The 18,462-nt window shown below is 54.4% G+C and overlaps 5 protein-coding genes across 5 annotated transcripts in view; 2 read left to right on the top strand and 3 right to left on the bottom strand.

The window, feature by feature from the left end:
* Positions 1-509: 509 nt before the first annotated feature.
* Positions 510-3,514, bottom strand: VTJ04DRAFT_4593 (uncharacterized protein; the record flags this gene model as incomplete). Its single annotated transcript, XM_069362617.1, has 10 exons — positions 510-603; positions 665-740; positions 837-1,273; positions 1,347-1,604; positions 1,671-1,776; positions 1,827-2,059; positions 2,179-2,461; positions 2,535-2,891; positions 2,947-3,160; positions 3,227-3,514. 10 exons carry the CDS (start codon positions 3,512-3,514, stop codon positions 510-512), a joined length of 2,346 nt encoding a protein of 781 aa, XP_069219546.1.
* A 987-nt stretch (positions 3,515-4,501) lies between these two features.
* VTJ04DRAFT_4592 (uncharacterized protein) lies at positions 4,502-6,807 on the bottom strand (the record flags this gene model as incomplete). The annotated part of the gene is made up of 3 exons (XM_069362616.1): positions 4,502-4,836; positions 4,897-5,338; positions 5,404-6,807. The coding sequence occupies 3 exons, from the start codon at positions 6,805-6,807 to the stop codon at positions 4,502-4,504; spliced, it is 2,181 nt and encodes a 726-aa protein (XP_069219545.1).
* Positions 6,808-8,119: 1,312 nt separating this feature from the next.
* Positions 8,120-11,680, top strand: VTJ04DRAFT_4591 (uncharacterized protein; the record flags this gene model as incomplete). The annotated part of the gene is made up of 1 exon (XM_069362615.1): positions 8,120-11,680. One exon carries the CDS (start codon positions 8,120-8,122, stop codon positions 11,678-11,680), a length of 3,561 nt encoding a protein of 1,186 aa, XP_069219544.1.
* A 1,097-nt stretch (positions 11,681-12,777) lies between these two features.
* Positions 12,778-16,514, top strand: VTJ04DRAFT_4590 (uncharacterized protein; the record flags this gene model as incomplete). The annotated part of the gene is made up of 5 exons (XM_069362614.1): positions 12,778-12,882; positions 13,263-13,744; positions 14,276-14,988; positions 15,517-15,685; positions 15,827-16,514. 5 exons carry the CDS (start codon positions 12,778-12,780, stop codon positions 16,512-16,514), a joined length of 2,157 nt encoding a protein of 718 aa, XP_069219543.1.
* A 1,347-nt stretch (positions 16,515-17,861) lies between these two features.
* VTJ04DRAFT_4589 (uncharacterized protein) overlaps positions 17,862-18,462 on the bottom strand; it is a gene marked incomplete at both ends in the record, with an annotated part of 3,905 nt that continues 3,304 nt past the window's right edge. The window contains 3 exons of the mRNA XM_069362612.1: positions 17,862-17,867; positions 17,936-18,348; positions 18,414-18,435. Of these exons, the coding sequence (XP_069219542.1) occupies positions 17,862-17,867; positions 17,936-18,348; positions 18,414-18,435 (441 nt within the window). The remainder of the gene's footprint in view (positions 17,868-17,935; positions 18,349-18,413; positions 18,436-18,462) is intronic.

Here is an 18,462-nt window from a genome sequence, read left to right as displayed (position 1 = left end):
ATATTCGTTTAAGAAGCCGACGTCTGACAGGATGTTGGCGCCACGGGAAAGAAGGAGCTTGATATTCGCAAAATTTTCGGCTTCAATGGCAAAGTGCAACGCCTCATCAAGTATCTCCGGACGTCCCGCTTGAACAGGACGGTAGTTGAAAAGAAGTGATAAAATCTCCACTGACGAGTAGTGGCTGGCCAGGTTGCAAAGCACACGAGCCCTGGAATAGATATCCTGAACGGGGGGTTTGAGCAGGAAGTCCTCAAGTGCAGTATCCTGAACCATTTGCTTCACGGAATCGTAGTTTTTGTTGATAATTGCAGCCTTGAACATGCTGAGCTGGACCTCGAATGATGGAGGGTTGGAAGCAGGAATACTACCGACGGTCAGGTGGTTGGCAGTCTCGGACTCCCCATGTGCCAACTTCATATGTTTAGAAAGACTGGTCTTCGACTTGAATCCTTCTTTCGCATAGAGACAACCCGACACTGAACAGTAGTAGATGATCGGTGTGTGGCTCATGAGGTGGCGGTCTCGGGCTTCCTGGGTCGGAAAACCGTGGGAAAAGGCGGGACAGGAGAATCTTTTGCAGCAATATCGTGGCGGCCCGTACTTGTCGTTGAGGGTTTTACATGTCTGACAAGGATTGGCGGAAGGACATTGGTTACAATACATCCGTTCCAGATGCCGTCGAAATGTTGCAAGACCAGACAAGAGTGTGAGGGGATCCTTGGAGCTGTGTCCTGTCTCTGTCGTGGAGTGGGATCGTTAGCCACGCCAAATACGCCTTCAATCGACAAAGTATTACGGTCTGTGAAGAATTCAGCACATGAGTATGTACATACCATCCACACTTATCAGGTTCATGTTCGCCCCGCGCCAGAAATGTTCGGCGCTGGAGAGAAGGGATTGAAGACTTGAGTCCTCCTGGAAGGATTCAAAGATCTTCAAGTAAAAAGGAGGAACGACGGCGTTCCTGAAGACCTTGTTTTGCCGACTCTCGAATAGCTGCTTTAGGAGCCGAGTAGCTTCAGAAATTGAGGTGTCCTCAGGACTGTCTTGAATCCACGAGGAGACATGTTTCAGGACGTTTAACGAGGAGTACTCAAAGAAGACAAAATCCCCGTTGAGGATTCGATTCGGGAGGTCAACCTTGTTGGGATCTGTCGAGAAGAGGACATCCAGTGAGGAGAACACCAGGTATGAAGCGCATGTGCGCCACATGCTCAGGTGGGCCTTGGATAGCCTCAAGAAGTTGCCGCTCTCTTTGCCGAGGAGGTATCTAATCATGAGAATTAGCCACTCTGGAGGCTCGTCATAAGGGACGTGAGCAATAAGATAGGTAAGGTACATACTCTTTCACGGAGAAATGCACGAAGTGCACTACCCCATCAACAACCTCAATGATGGGGCCACAATCTTCGCAAATGTCGCGCCACTCCTCACGACCTCTTGTAAAATCCTCTGCGCCGATGTTGACAGCGAGAGCCTGCAGTATCTCACGCTCAGACAACGGTCGTTGGGCGCATGCGAGCCACATCAGAACTTGGAACGCGACATGCTGACGTTTTTCGTTGCTAGTCTCTTTGATAGCCGCAATGATACGGCCGTTTCTAAAGCACCATCTCGTCAGCTGAAACCTCAAAACTTGCCAGGGTGGTTGGTTGGTGCACTCCTACGCTTCGTCCAAGCCGTTTGGGAGTTCCTGAACCTGGGCCTGTATCTCCTCTACAGTTCCGTAGCTTTTGACCAGCTGCATAACGAGCCTCGCGTAGAGGAACATGCCTTGAGGAGTTAGTTACCCGGCCAACAATGCTAATGGAGAGTAAACCTACCCTCAGATCTATCTGCCACTGACTCTAAAGCCTGGCCGATGCTGACCAACGCTTCGGCTGGTGCGCGCCGCCTCTTAAGCCTGGCCAGGATGGCGTTGCTCTCCGCTCGAACATACTCCCGTATGTCTTCCAAGTTGCCCTCGTTGACTCGAATGGCGCCAAAACTTTCGCATTCCTCAAGTTCTGAAGCAATACCTGGAAGTTCTCGACTGCCGAGGAGGAGTTTGGAATCGCTGCACTTCTTGTTGACCTCGATCATGGTAGCGAGCAATCTCCCCCAGGCGTGTTCCTCGAGTCGTCCAATCCATCAAGGACGATGTAGGTTGGGCCAGCGTTTTCCAAAATCGTGCACAGGAGACTCTTGACAAAATCTTCGTCTTTGGACAGCTTGTCGGTGTCCAGCTCTTGAAGCCACTGCTGTAAATCGTCATTCGGACCGGGCAGCGGTGCGCTGTTCGAATCGATGAGCCATCGTCGCAAGTCGCGGCGCTTTTTCAGGGCCTGGAAGATCAGCGAATGGAGGATTTTCATGGTCCTCCCGTCCGATTGTTGTTCATGAGAAAGGAAGGCGAAAAGGACGAGCTTCCCATCCCGTTGTAAGCGCTTGATGATGTTCCCGGTCAAGTATGTTTTGCCTTTATAATGTGTTAGTACTTCAGCAGTTGCAACTCAAGGGCGATGGAATGGCGAACGACAACAAGAACCTACCAGCGCCAGGAATGCCACGAACCCAGAGACAGCGAACAGACTGATCATCCTGATCCTGCCATCTCTTGAACCAGTCATTGCCATCGAGCCATGCGCCTGAGCCCTTGGATGCCTTCTCGAGAATGCCAAGCAGCCTCTCGTCATACTTCTCGGGTTGCAGCTCGCTGTAGATCGCGTTGAAGATCTCATTCTTTCCGAACTCGTCGGCCAGTTGTCGATCCTTCTGAGCCATCTTGATGTCCTCCATGGTCACGGTGTCCCTGAGCAGCGTCGTGTGCCTCTCGATGTCTGATCGGATAATGTTGATCTCGCGGCGGACAGGCCCCCAGAGTGATTCGATCACCAGTGCATGTAAGCCTGACAGGGCGTGGTCAGCTACTCTCATTCGCTACCCAGGCAGTCCGAGACATACCGTTTCTCGTGGCGAAGTTGAGCAGCTCAGCATAGAGTCTGAGGATGTCATCATAGAACATTCCTAACACCTCCTGGATATGGGGATTGCCAGGGAGGATGTCGTTGTACTTGAAGAAGAGCATGGTGCCTCCAACATCTTGTAGAGCCTCAGAAATCTTGTCAAACAAGCTCTGTAGCGCGCTCGCGGCAATCAACAAGAACTTGAGAGGGCCCTATCATGACATGTAAGTTAGGTATCCATTCACCATATCACTGATCAGAATGGGACGGTTCCATACCCAGATAAGGCACAGAATCTCCGGTTGAACCTGTGCAAATGTATCAACCACTTCCTTGTACGCTTGCAACCCATCAAGCAAGGGCCGGATCTTCTTGAGCCCTCGAAGCCCCTTGCTCTTTGCCTGCTTCTGTTCTATGGCACGTATCGCGTCGTTCACATCGTCTAGAGTATTAAGCGTGGAGATGTCAAACTTCTTCTTGGCTGCCGGCGTCAGCTTTTTAAGGAAGTTTTCCTTCGCCGATACGAAGGCATCTTGGAGAGCTTGGTTCGGGCTCGGGTTTGCCATGGTGCTGGCCGCCCATGATGCTGAAATCTGGGAGTCAAATGATGTGAAAAACCCCTATTCCAACAACCCCTGAGATGACGTTGATGACTGTGAAGACCCAAAAAGAAACTTGGTTCTGTGTCTGGACAATCCCAACAACAAGCAAGAAACAACAGTCAGCCACGGGAGATGCCTTGCTCCCCAAGCGGGGGGTTATTGAACTTATATTCCATCCTGCACGCACGCAGCAGGACCCCGCGCGAGGCTGAGTCGGGCACCATCATTCATTCGGTAGGGTATGTATGTACATACATACAGTACCTACCTGATGTCCTTGGAGAAAGTCAGAGCCTCAGGAAGGAATTGTCATTGGAAAAGGAAAGCCTGGTAACAGCCAGCACAGCCGCAGCCGCAGTAGCTAGCGCATCGACTTGCATCATCAAGCCCAGCAAGATCATCACAGCCAACCTGCCACGGCATCATGATGAGACTACAATTGTGAGAATGTATCGGGGGAGCAACATTAAACCCAGCTCAACCCTTCCAACTTCATTCTAAAACCCAGAACCAGAATACAACGCAAGAAAGACCAAAACAAAAAACAACCGGTAAATATGCCGCAGCTCTTGAATACAAACAATAGCCGCCTCATTTCCCGCTCATGTGCATCTCAATCGCTGACTGCTTGTCTCTGACCGAGCCTGGCTCATTCAACTGAAACTTCCGCTGCAGCTGCCGCCGCTACTGCTGCTGCTGCGGCTGGTGATGGTGCATCTGTACCCTCTTCTCACCTCCCAACTACATCGCGCAACACTACGCTGGCACACAACGTTCTCCCTCCATCCCCCTTCATTATTAGTCCAAACCCATCTCCTTCCCTCGCCTTCCTCCGCCTCTCCACCAGCGCCTTCTTTCTTCCTTCCTCCATCTTCTCTACTCCTCCTCACTCACCGGCGACGACAACAACTCCACCCCACCACCACCTCCTCTTCCTCCGCCACCCCTCCTCTACGAAGAAGGCGGAACCGCCCCCGCCTTGGGCTTCAACTTCTTGTCCGGACCATAGACCGCATAGCTCTTGACCCATTGGATCCACTCCGTCTTCGACATGTGCCCCGGCTTGTTGATGCGCTTCTGGAACATCTGGAACAGAGCCGACAGGCTGATGCCGTCCTTGGCGTGCTGGTTGATGGCGTCGGCAATTTCCTTGGGCGTGATCTTGTCCGGCGCCTGGCCGCCTGGTGCCGATGAGGGGGGAGGGGAGCCGGCAGGCGAGGTGGCTGTGGTGCTGGTGCCGCTGGGTTTGGCGGCGGCAGCGGGGGCTGCGGTGGAAGCTGTGGCGGCTGGGAATAGCAAGGGTTAGAATAGAAAGGCGATAATGGAAGATACGGAGTCAAACTTACCTCCACTAGGGGCGGGGCTGGCGGCGCGAGAGCCCGAGGGAGTTTGGGCTGGGCGCATGACCGCTTTGACCTTGAGCTTCTGCTTCAGCTTGGCGCCGGCATCCGAAGTCTCGCCGGCGGTGGCCTCGCCATCGCTCATGGCCGAGGCCGGCGGCTTGGGACGGCCCGGGATGGGGGTACCGCCGCGGCTGGGCACGACGGAGCTCTTGCCCGTGACCGTCTTGAGCTTCTTCCGCGCCGCCTCGTTGTCGCTCGACTCGGACATGTTGGGCGACCCGGGGCGCTTGAGCTTGCCCTTCTTGAGCGCGTCGACTGCCTTTTGCCGGCCGGACGGCGTCGTATTGCCCTTGGTGTTGGCCCCGGATGCGCCTTGGGCAGCCTTCTTGGCGTCATCGTCCTCGCGTTCCGATTCCTCGTCGTCCGAATCCTCCTCGTCGGACGCCTGGGAGGTGTTAATTCAACAACGAGCACGGCGGGCGCCGGGGAGCGCCCTGCGGTAGAACTTACCGAAGCATCTGTGAAGGGATTATTCTCCTCGGAACCGGATTCGAGGTCGTCAAAGTTCTCGACGTGCTCGAGCTTCTTAAGAGTTTTGACTGTCTGCTTGCCAAACATCTTGGCGCGCAACCTCTCAAGCTGCAACTCGCGTTCCTCTTGTTCCACTTTGGCATCATCACCTTCACCGAACGTATTGGCCTGCACCTGTTCGCGACGGATACGCTCCTTGGCCTCTTTGGCATCCTCATCCTCGTCGTGCTCAAACCCGGGAGCCTCGTCGTCGTCCTGGAACTCGTCGCCTTCCATATCGAGCTCAAAGTCGTCCTGGCGCTCGGAGCGACGGGCGAGACGAGACGTCTCGCTCTCCGTCTTGACTCGGGTGGGCCCGCGCAGGAACTGACGCGTCTCTTGCTTTTCCTTCTCGAGCAATTCTTGATCCTTCTGTTTCATAACCCAGCGCTTGATCTCCTTCACCTCGTACATCATCTTTTCCGCGTCATCCAGGGACAAGGTCTCGAACTTTGGCTTTTCGTCGAACCGGTAGTACCTCTCGAGGGGGATCATGCGGAAACGTGCGCCGTCGATAACGAGAGCGACGTTGAGATCGGAAAGGCTCGCAATGTACGAACCGACCCACACGCCGGACTTGCCCTCAGCGTCCTCGAGATGCCACGGCCAAGTCTCTTCGTAATGGATCTTGGATTCCTTCTTTTGCATGTCCGTGTTCCGGCCGTAAAATGCAATGGGCTTGTCCTTTTTCTTGTCTTCTTTTTTATTCGTCTTTGTCTCGTTCGCGTTCCGAAGTACGGGTGCGATCTGGGCTTGGTCGAGTGCGCGCTGGGCCTCTTTCTCGGCCTTGAGCTGGCGAGCTTTTTCGTACTCGGCAGCGGCAGCCGGATCGAGAGGCGGCGTCGGCTCCTCCTTGGCCGTGACCATGCGGTGGGCGGGCGGTAGTCTAGGATCCCGCCGGAGCAATGTCACGGGCCTGGGAAACTGGTCCTGGTTCGTGATATCGACGACGGCATCACCCTTGGCCCTGCCCGGATCTCCCTTGCCTTTGTTCAGGCGCATGATGTGGTGACGGATGCCTTCAAGCATGGACCGCTTTGTCATAACGAGCGGGAAGTCTTGATACTTTGCGGGAGGCGTCTGCGTCCAACCACCGTTCTGGGCGCGAATCTGTGCAAGCTGGCGCATGGCAGGATCGTTCGGGTCGTTGAGAATAGGCTTCCCGGAGACGACGGGACCACCCTTGCTAACCGCCGGGGCGGCGCCGGGCGGTGGTGGACGCGACAAAGCAGGTTTCGGACGTGGCTTCTTCCTCGCCACCAACGGATTCGCGGTGGTCGATTTGTGATGGATAACTTGGCGAGGAGGGCCATTGCCCTGAGGAGCGGGAGGCGGAGCGCTCATGGCGGGCGGTAGGTGGATTCCCGGATCGAATGGATTTAAACCGACTGTCGAGCAGTCTAGAGATGGGGAAAGAGAAGTGTATTGAGCTGTTGGCGTTTAGCGCTTCATGGGTGGTCGGGGGCGTCGCGCGGGTTGTTGATGGAAATGCGCAAAACGGATCGATGAATCGGATGGTCGAAATGTAGGTCGGAGTCGCGGGAGGATTCGACAATGGGTGGCTGTAGGGAGCGGCGACAAAGATGTTCGCGGCGAGGCGATGGAAGAGTTGGATGACGATGTGATGGGAGTTGAGTTTGAGTGCTGGCGGACAGGGAGCCGCATGGATGCAGCAGCTCAGAGACCAGGCCTCCCTTCAGTGGATCCACAGACTGAACGGCGCGAGGATTGGCGCTGAGAACAGCGACTCGATAATTGAATACAAGTGATGCCGTTGTCACAATGCTGCGCTTTGGTCTGGCACATGAGGTACACACTGGAACCATTCCCATTTATAGTCAGTTTTGTTAGAAATTTTGGCCACTACTTGCTATCTTTCTGTCGTCTCCAGGAATCGAGAGACCAACATCAACAGCCATGTCAGTATGTGGGTATCCATGACATCAGCTCTGATAGTTGCATATCTCATTACGGCAACTCCAGCCCTTGGCATCAGTCTCCAGCGATGGGTCTGAGTCTCCGACTTCCACTCAACATCGCTTGGGCACACAGGAGGGGACTTGGATTTTCACAACCACCAACTTTGGGCCCAGCAGAGTTGATCACCTTGTCCTTGTTTTCATTCTTTACCACCATGGCTCCTGGATTCCTCTTATGAGTACTGACATCTAACTTTCACCACCCTCGTTTTTATGGGCTTCGGAGCATTCAGTCCGCTGCATCTTCATCAATCGTCATCATCACCTCAGAGCATCTCACCGGCGGATTGGTTGCATCCCCGACTCCCTCTCCGTTTGCACATTTCGCCGTCTTCCGACTGCAAACGCCAGAACCATCACAACCCTTCAAAACTTCGACCTGTCAAACCTTCCACGTCACGATTTGATGGCTCCTTTGAGTGGCTCTGAATGACCTCGGGGACTCATATGAAGGATGTCAAAGCGCAGGGAACAAGAACATATCACTAATACGCCTTTCTTCTCACCCGGCTCTTTTCATTCACCCCAACAGCGAAAGAGCATACCCCTTAGAACAGCCCGATCCTAGGGTGACACAAATTGATCGACCCATCTTGTGCGACAGATCCTGACCGACCTTGACTCACATTTGTCAAGCTGAAGAATATACAGAAACATCTGCGCACCATACTGGACCAATGTCAAACTTTCAAGATCAGCCCGTCGGCCTCGAGGACCGCCTGCGCAGGCTCATCCTCAGTCATGCCGCGGAGGCCCCTGTTGACCCTGCTTCTGTTCAAGGCCAACCTATTGTCCCTGCGGCCGTCCCCGCCGCCAACACCGTCCCCCTCGCTGCACCAGCACCGGTGGCGACCGGCCCGTCATCGCCTGGTCTTGCGCCGCCCGGCCCTGTTCCACCTGCCTCCCCCGTGCTGCCAAAGGCGTCTTCTAGAAAGCGACCAAACCAGGCCCAGCGCCGACAAATGTCGGCCCAACTGTCCATTCCTGTGGACCCCCGGCCGCAGTATGTCGGCTCCCAGCGTGGCTTCCCAAGCCCGGGCTCGCTTGCATCCCAACGTAACGTTCATCATCACCCTCGCACGTTTCAAACGCCTCTGGCGACCGCTTCTTCCGCCCGGTCCCTCAGCCGGGACAACCCTCCGCCCAGCGCCCCTCCCACCAACACTGGGTTCCCGTCTCCGAGGCCCCGCCACCAAGCCTCGCTCTCATACCATGGGCCTATGTCGATGGCCCCACCCGATCAGACGCCCTGGGGCCCGCCTGGTCTTCCTCACCATCAACAGCCAGCACAGAAGCTGCCTTATCTGACTGGAGGAGGGATGAGCCACCCACCCGGCATCCCACAGTTCAACGGACAGAATGGCCTACACACGCGCCAGGCTAGTGCTGATATTCCGAGCCCCCGTCCCCGTACGCCCGAAACCTTCCAGGAGGACATCGTGGCTCAGGCTGAGCTTCTTGAGCGACTGTGCATGGACGTCGTAGCAAACGCACAAATCGACAGACAAGAAATCGCGGAAAAGGAGTGGTTCCGTGCAAACCTGGAATACGTTGCGCAGAAAGCTATCGCCGAGCATGAGCGGACTCACAACGGCGTCGAGAACTTTCCCGCTGCGAGTGTGCAACTCCGAAGCTTTGGTAGCCTGAGTTCTGGCTTTGCAACAAAGGGGTCTGACTTGGACATTGGCATTTTTTCGCCTCTGTCGCGGATTCAGCCGGATGCCCCAGGCTCGCTGATTCCCAGGGTCCTTGAAAAGGCTTTCCTTGATGTCGGCCTTGGTGCACGCCTTCTTACCAAGACACGCGTGCCCATTCTCAAGGTCTGCGAGAAGCCGCCGGAAGAACTCCGACAGCTGCTTCTTGCTGAAAGAGCCAAGTGGGAGAAAGGCACTTCGGACAACAGCGATGAAGAAGACATTCCCGAAGATGCCAACTTGCCTGCAGACGATATTCAGGAAGATGCAAGCCTGCCCACAGTCCAGGATGGCAACACCCAAGAGCCCGTCACTGTGGAAGAACGCCTCAAAACGTTCAAGCAAGCCGAGTCTGCCTCTCTCTCAGCATACTTTGGAGCCGCTAAGCGGCTTCTGCGCCAGGTTGGAGGCCGCGACATGACGCACTCAAACATTACCGACTTCAACGACGAGGATGCTCTTCTCCTCAACAAGGTCATCGTGGCCTTTGTTGACGGTCTCGCAGACACCAAGCTGAGGGATCGCCTGCTGTCATACCCAACCTTCAACCGATATGACCTTACAACGAAGCCTGATTGTCGCCGAACTCTCCTTGGGGCATTCACCCAAATTGAAGGAGAGCAAATCGCCATGCTGTGGGAGTCCCGCCCTTTCCAGGAAAAGGACAGGAACCGAGAGCAGGTGGCCGAGAATGCTGTGAGGTTCTGGGCCCGTCTTCAGGAAAGACCAGACTTTGGCCGCGACCCGTTGGGCTTCCAAAAGCAACTGCAGATTGCATCCGACCAACTGAAGAAGATCCCGACATTACAACTTCTCACCCATGCCCAAGCTTCGAACGAGTCGGCTTCGAGCTATTGCGCCAGAACCCAACGGCTCCTGCACGACCTGGGCGGCCACGATGGGCGGGCGAGGCTTGACCTGATCTTGCCCGATTTAATTCACCATTTCATTGAGGGGATCTCCGATCCTGACATCCGCGAAAAGGTCCGCTCATTCCAGCAGACCCACGGAATTACCAATTTGCGGGTTCTGAGCCGCAAACACAAGAGTTTGCAGCTCGCAAAGGACTTCGAGACCTGCCTTGAGAAAGGCGCCTACAACGAGGCCGACGCGGCCAAGGTCCGTCAATACATCGAATTGCTGCGAGATCCGGTGAGCTCTGGATCTACGAATGGTCATCCGAACGGCACAATCCCTCTTTCACCAGAGTCGGCAGCTCTGCTTGCCGATATCCGCCGGCTTGGGGATCCAGCTGCGGCGACTCCGAATCGGAACAAGGATCGCTATCAAAGCGCTCTTGAGTTTCCCAAGGCCGGCGTTGGCCAGCAGGCCGATGTCAACTTTTCGGCGCACTTGGCCCTCCAAAACACATTGCTTCTGAGGTGTTACTCTCACTGCGACCCGCGAGTCCGTCCGGTGGTGCTCTTTGTAAAGCATTGGGCCAAGGTCCGGCGCATCAACACGCCCTATCGGGGGACGCTTGGTAGCTACGGCTACGTGTTGATGGTGCTGCACTATCTGATGAACGTCGTGCAGCCATTCGTCCTGCCAAATCTGCAGCAGATCGCCCATCAGCGCCCTCCCAATCCCAACCTGACACCCCAGCAGATAGAAGAGACGGTGAGCGTTCAAGGCTGGGACATCCAGTTCTGGCGCGATGAGGAGGAGATACTGCGCCTCGCCCAGGCCGGCGCGATCAACCAGAACCGCCAGTCCGTTGGCGAGCTGCTTTCCGGCTTCTTCGAGTACTACGCCAAGGGCGGACACCCCATGTCCCGAGTGCCGTGCCGCAGTTTCGACTGGGGCCGAGACGTCCTCAGCATCCGCACGCCTGGCGGCTTGCTCACCAAGCAAGCTAAAGGTTGGACGGGCGCCAAGACTGTCGTCGACGAAGTGTCGTCCGCGGCGGTGGCGCCGGCGCCGATGCCGTCCGGCCACGCCGCGGGGCCCTCAGACGGCGGCGCAAGCGACAGCAACAGGCCTGGCAGCAGTCCTGGCAATAACAACAACAACAACAACAACGCGTCCGCGTCGGCAAACACGCTGGCCGGAGGACATGAGGGTACCAAGAGAGAGGTGCGCTACCGCTACCTCTTCGCCATCGAAGACCCGTTCGAACTGGACCACAACGTCGCGCGCACTGTGACTCATGCCGGCATCGTCAACATCCGCGACGAGTTCCGGAGGGCATGGAGGATTATAAGGAATACCCGCCGCGAACAGCCGTCGGCTTCGTCCCAGGGGCCGGGGCAGCAGCAGCCGTCAACGAGGAGACATCAGCAGCAGGGGTATGGGCCGTGGCAACAGCATCAACAGCAGGGTGGGCAGTCTGCTGCTGGTGCTGCGGGTGTTAATGGTATTGGCCCGTCGGGTGGTGGTGGTCCGGGTGGCCGCGAAGGAGGGAGGCAGGAGGATCTCTTGGAGGATGTCAGCTTGGCTGAGCAAGAGAGGGAGAGGGAGGAGTTTGCGAGACTTCTTGAGGATCTGCATGGCGTGGGGTTTGCGACGGGGGAGTTACTTGCTGAGCCTGGTGGTGAGCGTTAGATGGGGCGGAGAGGCTTTGGGAGAGGGAAATGATAAGGAATAGAGAAGAGAAGGCAATCAGAAAGCGAAGGGGGTGGTAAGGGGATAAGTGGGAGGAAGGGTCCAGAGAAGGGGACTGGAACATGATCTTCCTGATCTGCTGTCCCTGTCCTAGTAAATAGAGACATGTAATACAACAAACTGGCAACCTCCTGTGTCTGGTGTACTCTGATATGTGAGGTGAACGATGTGCTTTGATGTGTTTTGGTGAAAGATGTTTAACCTAGACTTTTGATCCTAACCCTATTCCCATCCCTAACTCTCCCAACTCTCCGGAGCATCGTCCGGTCTGCTTCCCGACAGCGTCCCTTACTCCTTGAATGGTAATTATGGTGGACTCCTTCTGAGCTTTACCTAAAGTGTACCCTAAGTTAGGGCGAGGTCTTGTTAACTGACTTATTTCTGAGCATGGAAGTCATTGATCTACCTCGTACGAGATCGGGGCTGGGAGGCAGGCACAAAAGTATGGTTGTGTTGTATCAATAAGGACCCCTGAACTTGGTTGGCAGATCGAGGATGGCATACCTTTAGACATATCTGCGCATCGCGGCTTATTCCATTGAACATACGAGGCTCTGCTTGCATACAACATAACACTGTCGTGCACAGAACGGAAGGCCAGTCACAGCCTGTCGGGTCCTCCACATATGATGCTGCTGTCAGCGTGGCTGTGAGCGTGTACTGAACGTAACTGAGCCAGGGGAAGGCCGTGTCCTGCATACGTCCGGACTATAGGGCTTGTTGGTTCGGCACTTCCCCGCTTCATGATGCATCATAGGTACATAGAGACAGATGACGGTGGGGGCTGTGGCATTGGGTGCATGAAGCTAACCGCATGTCGTTCTGCGTTGACACCTCACCAGATTCAGGCTGTGTATCGGACGGTTCTCCGGTACACACGCATGCTTGTTCACCTAAAGTAAAATTGAGGTCCCCCCCAACGACTTACCCGCTGTCTGAACATCCGTCTGGATGGGACTGGAGAGTCTTGAGGTTACACACAACCCGAGTTGACTATTTCCAGGCTCTTTTTCTACATTCAATTCACCACCAACACCATGGCTGAACCTATCGGGGCCATTGCCAGCGTCCTCACGCTGGCCCAGACGACCGGAAACATCTATGAGGGTGTCAACGCCTCACGGTTCTTTGGTATCGACTCTGTAATGCTCAGCGTCTAGTTCAAAGCCGAGCGTTTCTTGCTGGACCGTCGTTTGCACAATCCAGAGCAAATCTCACAGCTCTTGGGTCACCACTGCGCCGTCCATTTGCTCGGGAGCATCCAACACTGCATGCAAAGCTTGGGACTCCTGCTGAACAAATACCGACTCAACAACCTTCGATCGTACTTCAAACATGAGAGAACGAGGAGTTTTGGGTCGGAGGGCGAGAATGGCGTGGAAGGCCTCATGGTCAGAAGTTACAGGCGTCTGCGCAGAGTTGGAAGCATCAACGAAGTGTCTCCCTCCTCCGCAGGCTGGCGTGGGCATTCAGAGATGGGAAGAAGTTCGCGGAGCTTTAGAACAAGCTACGCACTTACAAGACCTCCCTGTACGACCTCCTTTCCATCCTTGAGTCATCCGATTTTGAGTCGAGGGAGAAAGCTCTCCCCGGGGTACAGGAAGAAAACTCGGCAAAGGCCCTACCACCGACACGGCCCGACAACACCACCAATATGCCATCGGAGTCTCCCAGCACACATTCTGCAGAGCCGGTTACGGCTCCACCTCCCAAGAAGGACAACCTCAGTATATCTGCTAACGATGGCAGCGGGAGATTCGAGAGGACCCCAGCCATTGTTGACAAAGTGAAGCGACTTGTCATCCGGCACCGTGCAGGAGATGAGAGGGCGAGGGAGCATCAAGGCCAGGGACCAGCATCAAGCAGTCAGGAGGAACTTCTGCAGCAACCGAAGATTGAGGTTGGCATGGCGGATTCTCCAGAGAAGGGACATTTGACATCTGAATCAACCAAGACCGTATCCGATCATACCCACGAGGAGGCAAAGCCGCAGGCCCCTGAGAGGCATGAGCCTGGGGAAAAGATAACAAAAGATAAATCAGCCACAGCCGCTTCAGAAACACGTCCTGAAGCAAAACCAACATCGGCTGAAGAGAAAGAAAGGGTCAATGGCAAAAGAAGCCAACGAGAACCCGACCTTGCCAACCCTGTCCCCGACGTCCATGGCAAGCCAGAGGCCAGGTCGAAGACTACTAGACCTCAATCATCCGAAACAATCCGAGAGACTCAACCGCCGAAGCGCAACATCCCTCGACAGGCACGGAAGAACGACTCCAACAGATGGTTAACAACAATCAAAGATCCTGAATGGGCATTGTTGGAAAGCGCTGTCCAAAGAAGAAGGGTTGGAAGTCTCCATCTCGAACTCACCCGGGGGAATCTTGACCGTCCCTTGGTTGCAGCCGGTGTCTTCTGGACTTCAATGAATAATGATGCCACAACATCACTAAGAACGGAGAGGGTTTCAGATCAGTCACATCCGTCTTTTGGTAAGTCAGCCACCAGCCTAACAGCTCAACTGACGGCTAATTACAGCTTAGCACTATACCATTACCACAAGGAGACCGACCTCGAGCAACTCAACCAAGCTCATATGTTGCTGGATCCAGAGAGTCATGCGGGATACCAAACTCGCTACCCAGGAACTGTCACAGTTGAGGGTCTTTCGATTGAATGCTCGTCCTTCCTGTCTACGAAACCAGCGAGGAGTACAGCGGCCACTGTCGATCACTCCGAGTTACCCGCCGTATCGGAGTCAACACTCTTCCGTCGAATCCAGGAAATTCAACAGGATCCAGAGAGGGCTGTAAGACGGGCGTCGGAAAAGGCGACACGAGACCTCCATGAGTTGATTGGCACTCCAGACATGATGGCTCTCCGTGCCAATTGGGCTGAAGACCCAAAGCTCTCAATACGCGGCCTTCTCGCCATCATGGACCGCCCGGATACTGTGACAGATTGGACCCAGTCACCCACTATTGACATGCCAGACCTGGCGTCCGGGACCATTGGGAAGTTTCTCCGACAAATCCTCCTGGGCTGGGAGCTGAAGGCTCGAATCCGGTTCAACCAGGCTGATTTTCGTTTGAAGCTCACGCAGCATCATCTCGCCAGCATCATTGTATCCGATCGATGGCTCAAACACGTGAAGGCAACCACCGGCAACGAAGGGGTGCCGCCCAAGGATTCGAAGATCAACGAAGCTTCGAACGCGGCACTCTGGTGCAACATGTCGAAAATATACCTGGGTAGGAACCTCTTCACAAAGCCTGAGGAGATGGCCTGGATAGCAACGCAACTGAATCCCAAGTCCACCGAGGCATGGTGGTGTCTGGGGACGAGCTACACAAAGCAAGGGAAGCAAGCTGACGCAACCTTTGCGTTTTTCAACGCCCTATATAATACCCCATCAGGAAGCAAAGGAGCAAACAATGACCATGAAAGGAGAATGAAGCAGTTGACTGATGCCCTCGAAAAGGACATATCGGACCTCCAGGCTCGGATTGCAGAACTTGACAAGGGTGATGAGAGGGGAGAACCATTCGATTTACTGTTCCACCACACACAAGGGGAGTCCCCGAGAAAAACTCTCCAGCTCCATTCGAACATCTATAAACAGCAAGCCGTTGGACTTTCGGAATTCGCTCGGGTCCTTGACTGGCCCACCTCCCACAGAACAGTTCGTGATTCTGTCATAAAGGCCTACCAACGCTTTTGCAACGGCAGCTCAGTCAACCCCCACCTCCGTGACTGGCTTTTTGGTCTCACATTACCAGGAAAATGGTTTCCCTACAAGATCATGGCAGCTCTGGTTGCCTCGTCGCCGGACGTCCATCAGGAGGTTGGCGACCCTCCTCATCACGACGAACTCAGCGGACTTCTCTTGCGGTACACATCGTACTGGCGCTCCCAGAGCGTATTCGGCCGTGTGCTTTGCCGCGAGACGTTGGAAAGATTGAGATCTCTTTGCGGTTGGATCGGGCCAAGTAGGGTCACTATCCGTTTCGATTCCGAACCTTCTTCAATGCCCAGGAAGCAACGGTACATCCACATCGTGGCTTAGCGTGTCCCTCCGATCAAAGACAGTCACCTTCTGGACAAGGCCTACACTCACAAATACAAGATCCCTATTGAACTGGTTAACAATCCCAAGAAAATCCTGGAGAACGATTTCTTCGCCGTCCCAGAGAAACCCACTTACGACACAGCCACGTACAGAATCGACTTCGTGACCCTCACCCAGGCGGGCCCGTCCGACCAAAACAACGGCACATCGCAATCCGCCACTTCAGCCTTCACAGCCGACAAACCCGAGCCGCCTGCCTCCGACAGCGGAACCGCCAGCACTGCTCATAACTCATACCTCGCCAGCATCACCTTCACGTTGAAAAGACACACCTTCAAGCTTTCTCTTACCTACAACCCCCTCTTCGTCAGCCTGCCAGCCTGCTCACTGCCCAAGCCCGGCGAGGCAAAGTGCCATGAGGTCCCACGGTCCGAGCTAGACAGGTACGCCAAGAGCATCTGGACCATCGACAAGCTTGTCAGGAGCAAGTACAAGGACAGGCTGGAGAGCTTTTTGAGCGACCCAGACAATGTGTTGGTGATTAATGTGGATGTGGGATTCGATGCCGAAGTGATAGCGAGGGCTTGGTGTGCGCAGCATGGGCGTAACGCCGTCGTCAAGCATCGTGGCGGTCCGTGTTATGCTTGTGCGTACAGGGCGGCGTCGAAGGAGGGGTTGGGAACGGGGGTGTTGATTTGGGTGAATTGAGAGGAGAGAGGTGAGAGTTTATTCTGTTCTTGATTTTGGCCAAAGTTGTACTGTACCAATGATAATTAGATTGAGTCGTCATAGTCTTCCTGCAATACACAGCTCGGAGAACTGGTTGGGTAGGGTGAACAAGAGTCTGTGCGGCATGCCATACTACCGTGGCCCTGTCAAGATGTAATGAAGGCTAGACCGCCACCTGCAGTCAACCCAACGTTGGTTTTGGTGTATGCCAGTCGAATCCTCGTCCGTCAGTGACTGATGGCTTCAGCTTCTGTATCTGCTGGGTGTCTCCATCCGATACTACGGTTCTGATTTCCGCAAGAACAAAAGCATTCCCCCGCAGTCTATAAGGGTTCGAGTTCAAGTATCCCAGCCTTCAAACGTTAATTTTCTTGCCAGTTTTCCCAGACTCTACCCCTTAGTCCTAGTCTCCATTGCAACGATTGTGTGACAATGACATTCATGATTGATCTCTAAGTAACAAAACCAGTGAAGCCGTTGAAAGAAATATCAACATATGCAAACAGAAAACCCTGAGACAACAGAAACTGGACAAATCGTTGACACATCTATGTGTCCTCACCATCTTCCAATTCCTCTCCTGATTTCTCTCCCGATCCCTTTCCCGATCCCTCCTCCTTCCCATCTTCCTCATAGAGCTCAGGAACATGATCTGTCGAGAATAGAATGCTGAATAGACGTCCATCGTGAGTAACAAATGCCATAGCCTCGCCCGAGATTGTTAATGATGTCTTTGGCCGATGTTCCTTGGGTAACCACAAGACCTTTTGCCCTTGGTATATAATCCAAGACCGGCTGCTGTCCAAACCATACCCTATCTGTTGAAGTGATGAGATGTGGAGCTTAGGTACAGACCCATCGTCTGATGGCTTCAATGTCTGCAGCGGTGGCAAATCGAATGTGCCTATGTCCGTAGAAATCCTTTGGTGGGACAGTGTTGCATCGAAGTAAAAAAGAGGAGGTCTTATGATAACATCCACCAGGTGTTGGCCTGTCGGACAGGCCCATATCTCTATCTCGTTAAATCCCCAGAATGCAGCGAGCCACATCCCTGCCGACCAGGCAATGCCGTTAATGTCGTTATTTCCCGCCTGGAACATCTTTGTGCACTTTCCTGTCGTGAGATCCCAAACGTTGACTTGTCCACGAGACCCTATAGCCAGTTGTGTTCCGTCCGGTGACCAGGCAAGCGCCCTGACATTGATTAGATCTTCATTGAGCCACATCGTGCGGCGGCCATTAGCCGTATCCCAGATGCTGATTTTCCCACAAATAGATCCTAAAACCAGTCGCGTTCCGTCCGGTGACCAGGCGAGCTTCGAGATCTCATATCTATGTCCAGTGATCTTCGTCAGGGTTCGGCCTGTAGCGACATCCCAAATCCTAACTGTATTGTTTACCGCGATTGTGGCCAGTTGTGTCGCAATACTTGGTGACCAGGTGACATGCCTGACACCACGCCAGTGGCCTTTGAGCGTGGCAGTGCACTTGCCCGTCCTCAAGTCCAAGATCTTGACTGTGTTGTTAGTAGTTTCCTTTGTGGCCAACGCAAGGAAGCGTGCATTGGTGGACAAGGCTAGAATGTCGACGTCATTGTCGGGATGTTCGAGCCTCGTGTCAGGACTTTGGATTGCAGCAACATCCCAGACTTTGATTGTTCGGTCGTGAGACCCTGAGGCGATTAATGCTGAGTCGGGAGACCAGGCTACCGAGTTAACCCAATGCTTATGACCAACAAGTGTTGCGATGCACCGGCCTTGCGCAACATCCCAGACTTTGATTGTTCCATCGGCAGACCCCGAGGCGATCAATGCTGAGTTGGGAGACCAGGCTACCGAGCAAACGCAATCCTTACGGCCAACAAGTGTTGCGACGCACCGGCCTTGCGCAACGTCCCAGACTTTGATTGTCTCGTCGTGAGACCCTG

This window comes from Mycothermus thermophilus (genome assembly GCF_041956435.1).
Source record: "Mycothermus thermophilus strain CBS 625.91 unplaced genomic scaffold VTJ04scaffold_3, whole genome shotgun sequence".
NCBI lineage: Eukaryota > Fungi > Ascomycota > Sordariomycetes > Sordariales > Chaetomiaceae > Mycothermus > Mycothermus thermophilus.
The sequence above is the reverse complement of the archived record's forward strand: the minus strand, read 5'-3'. Positions and strand labels throughout refer to the sequence as shown.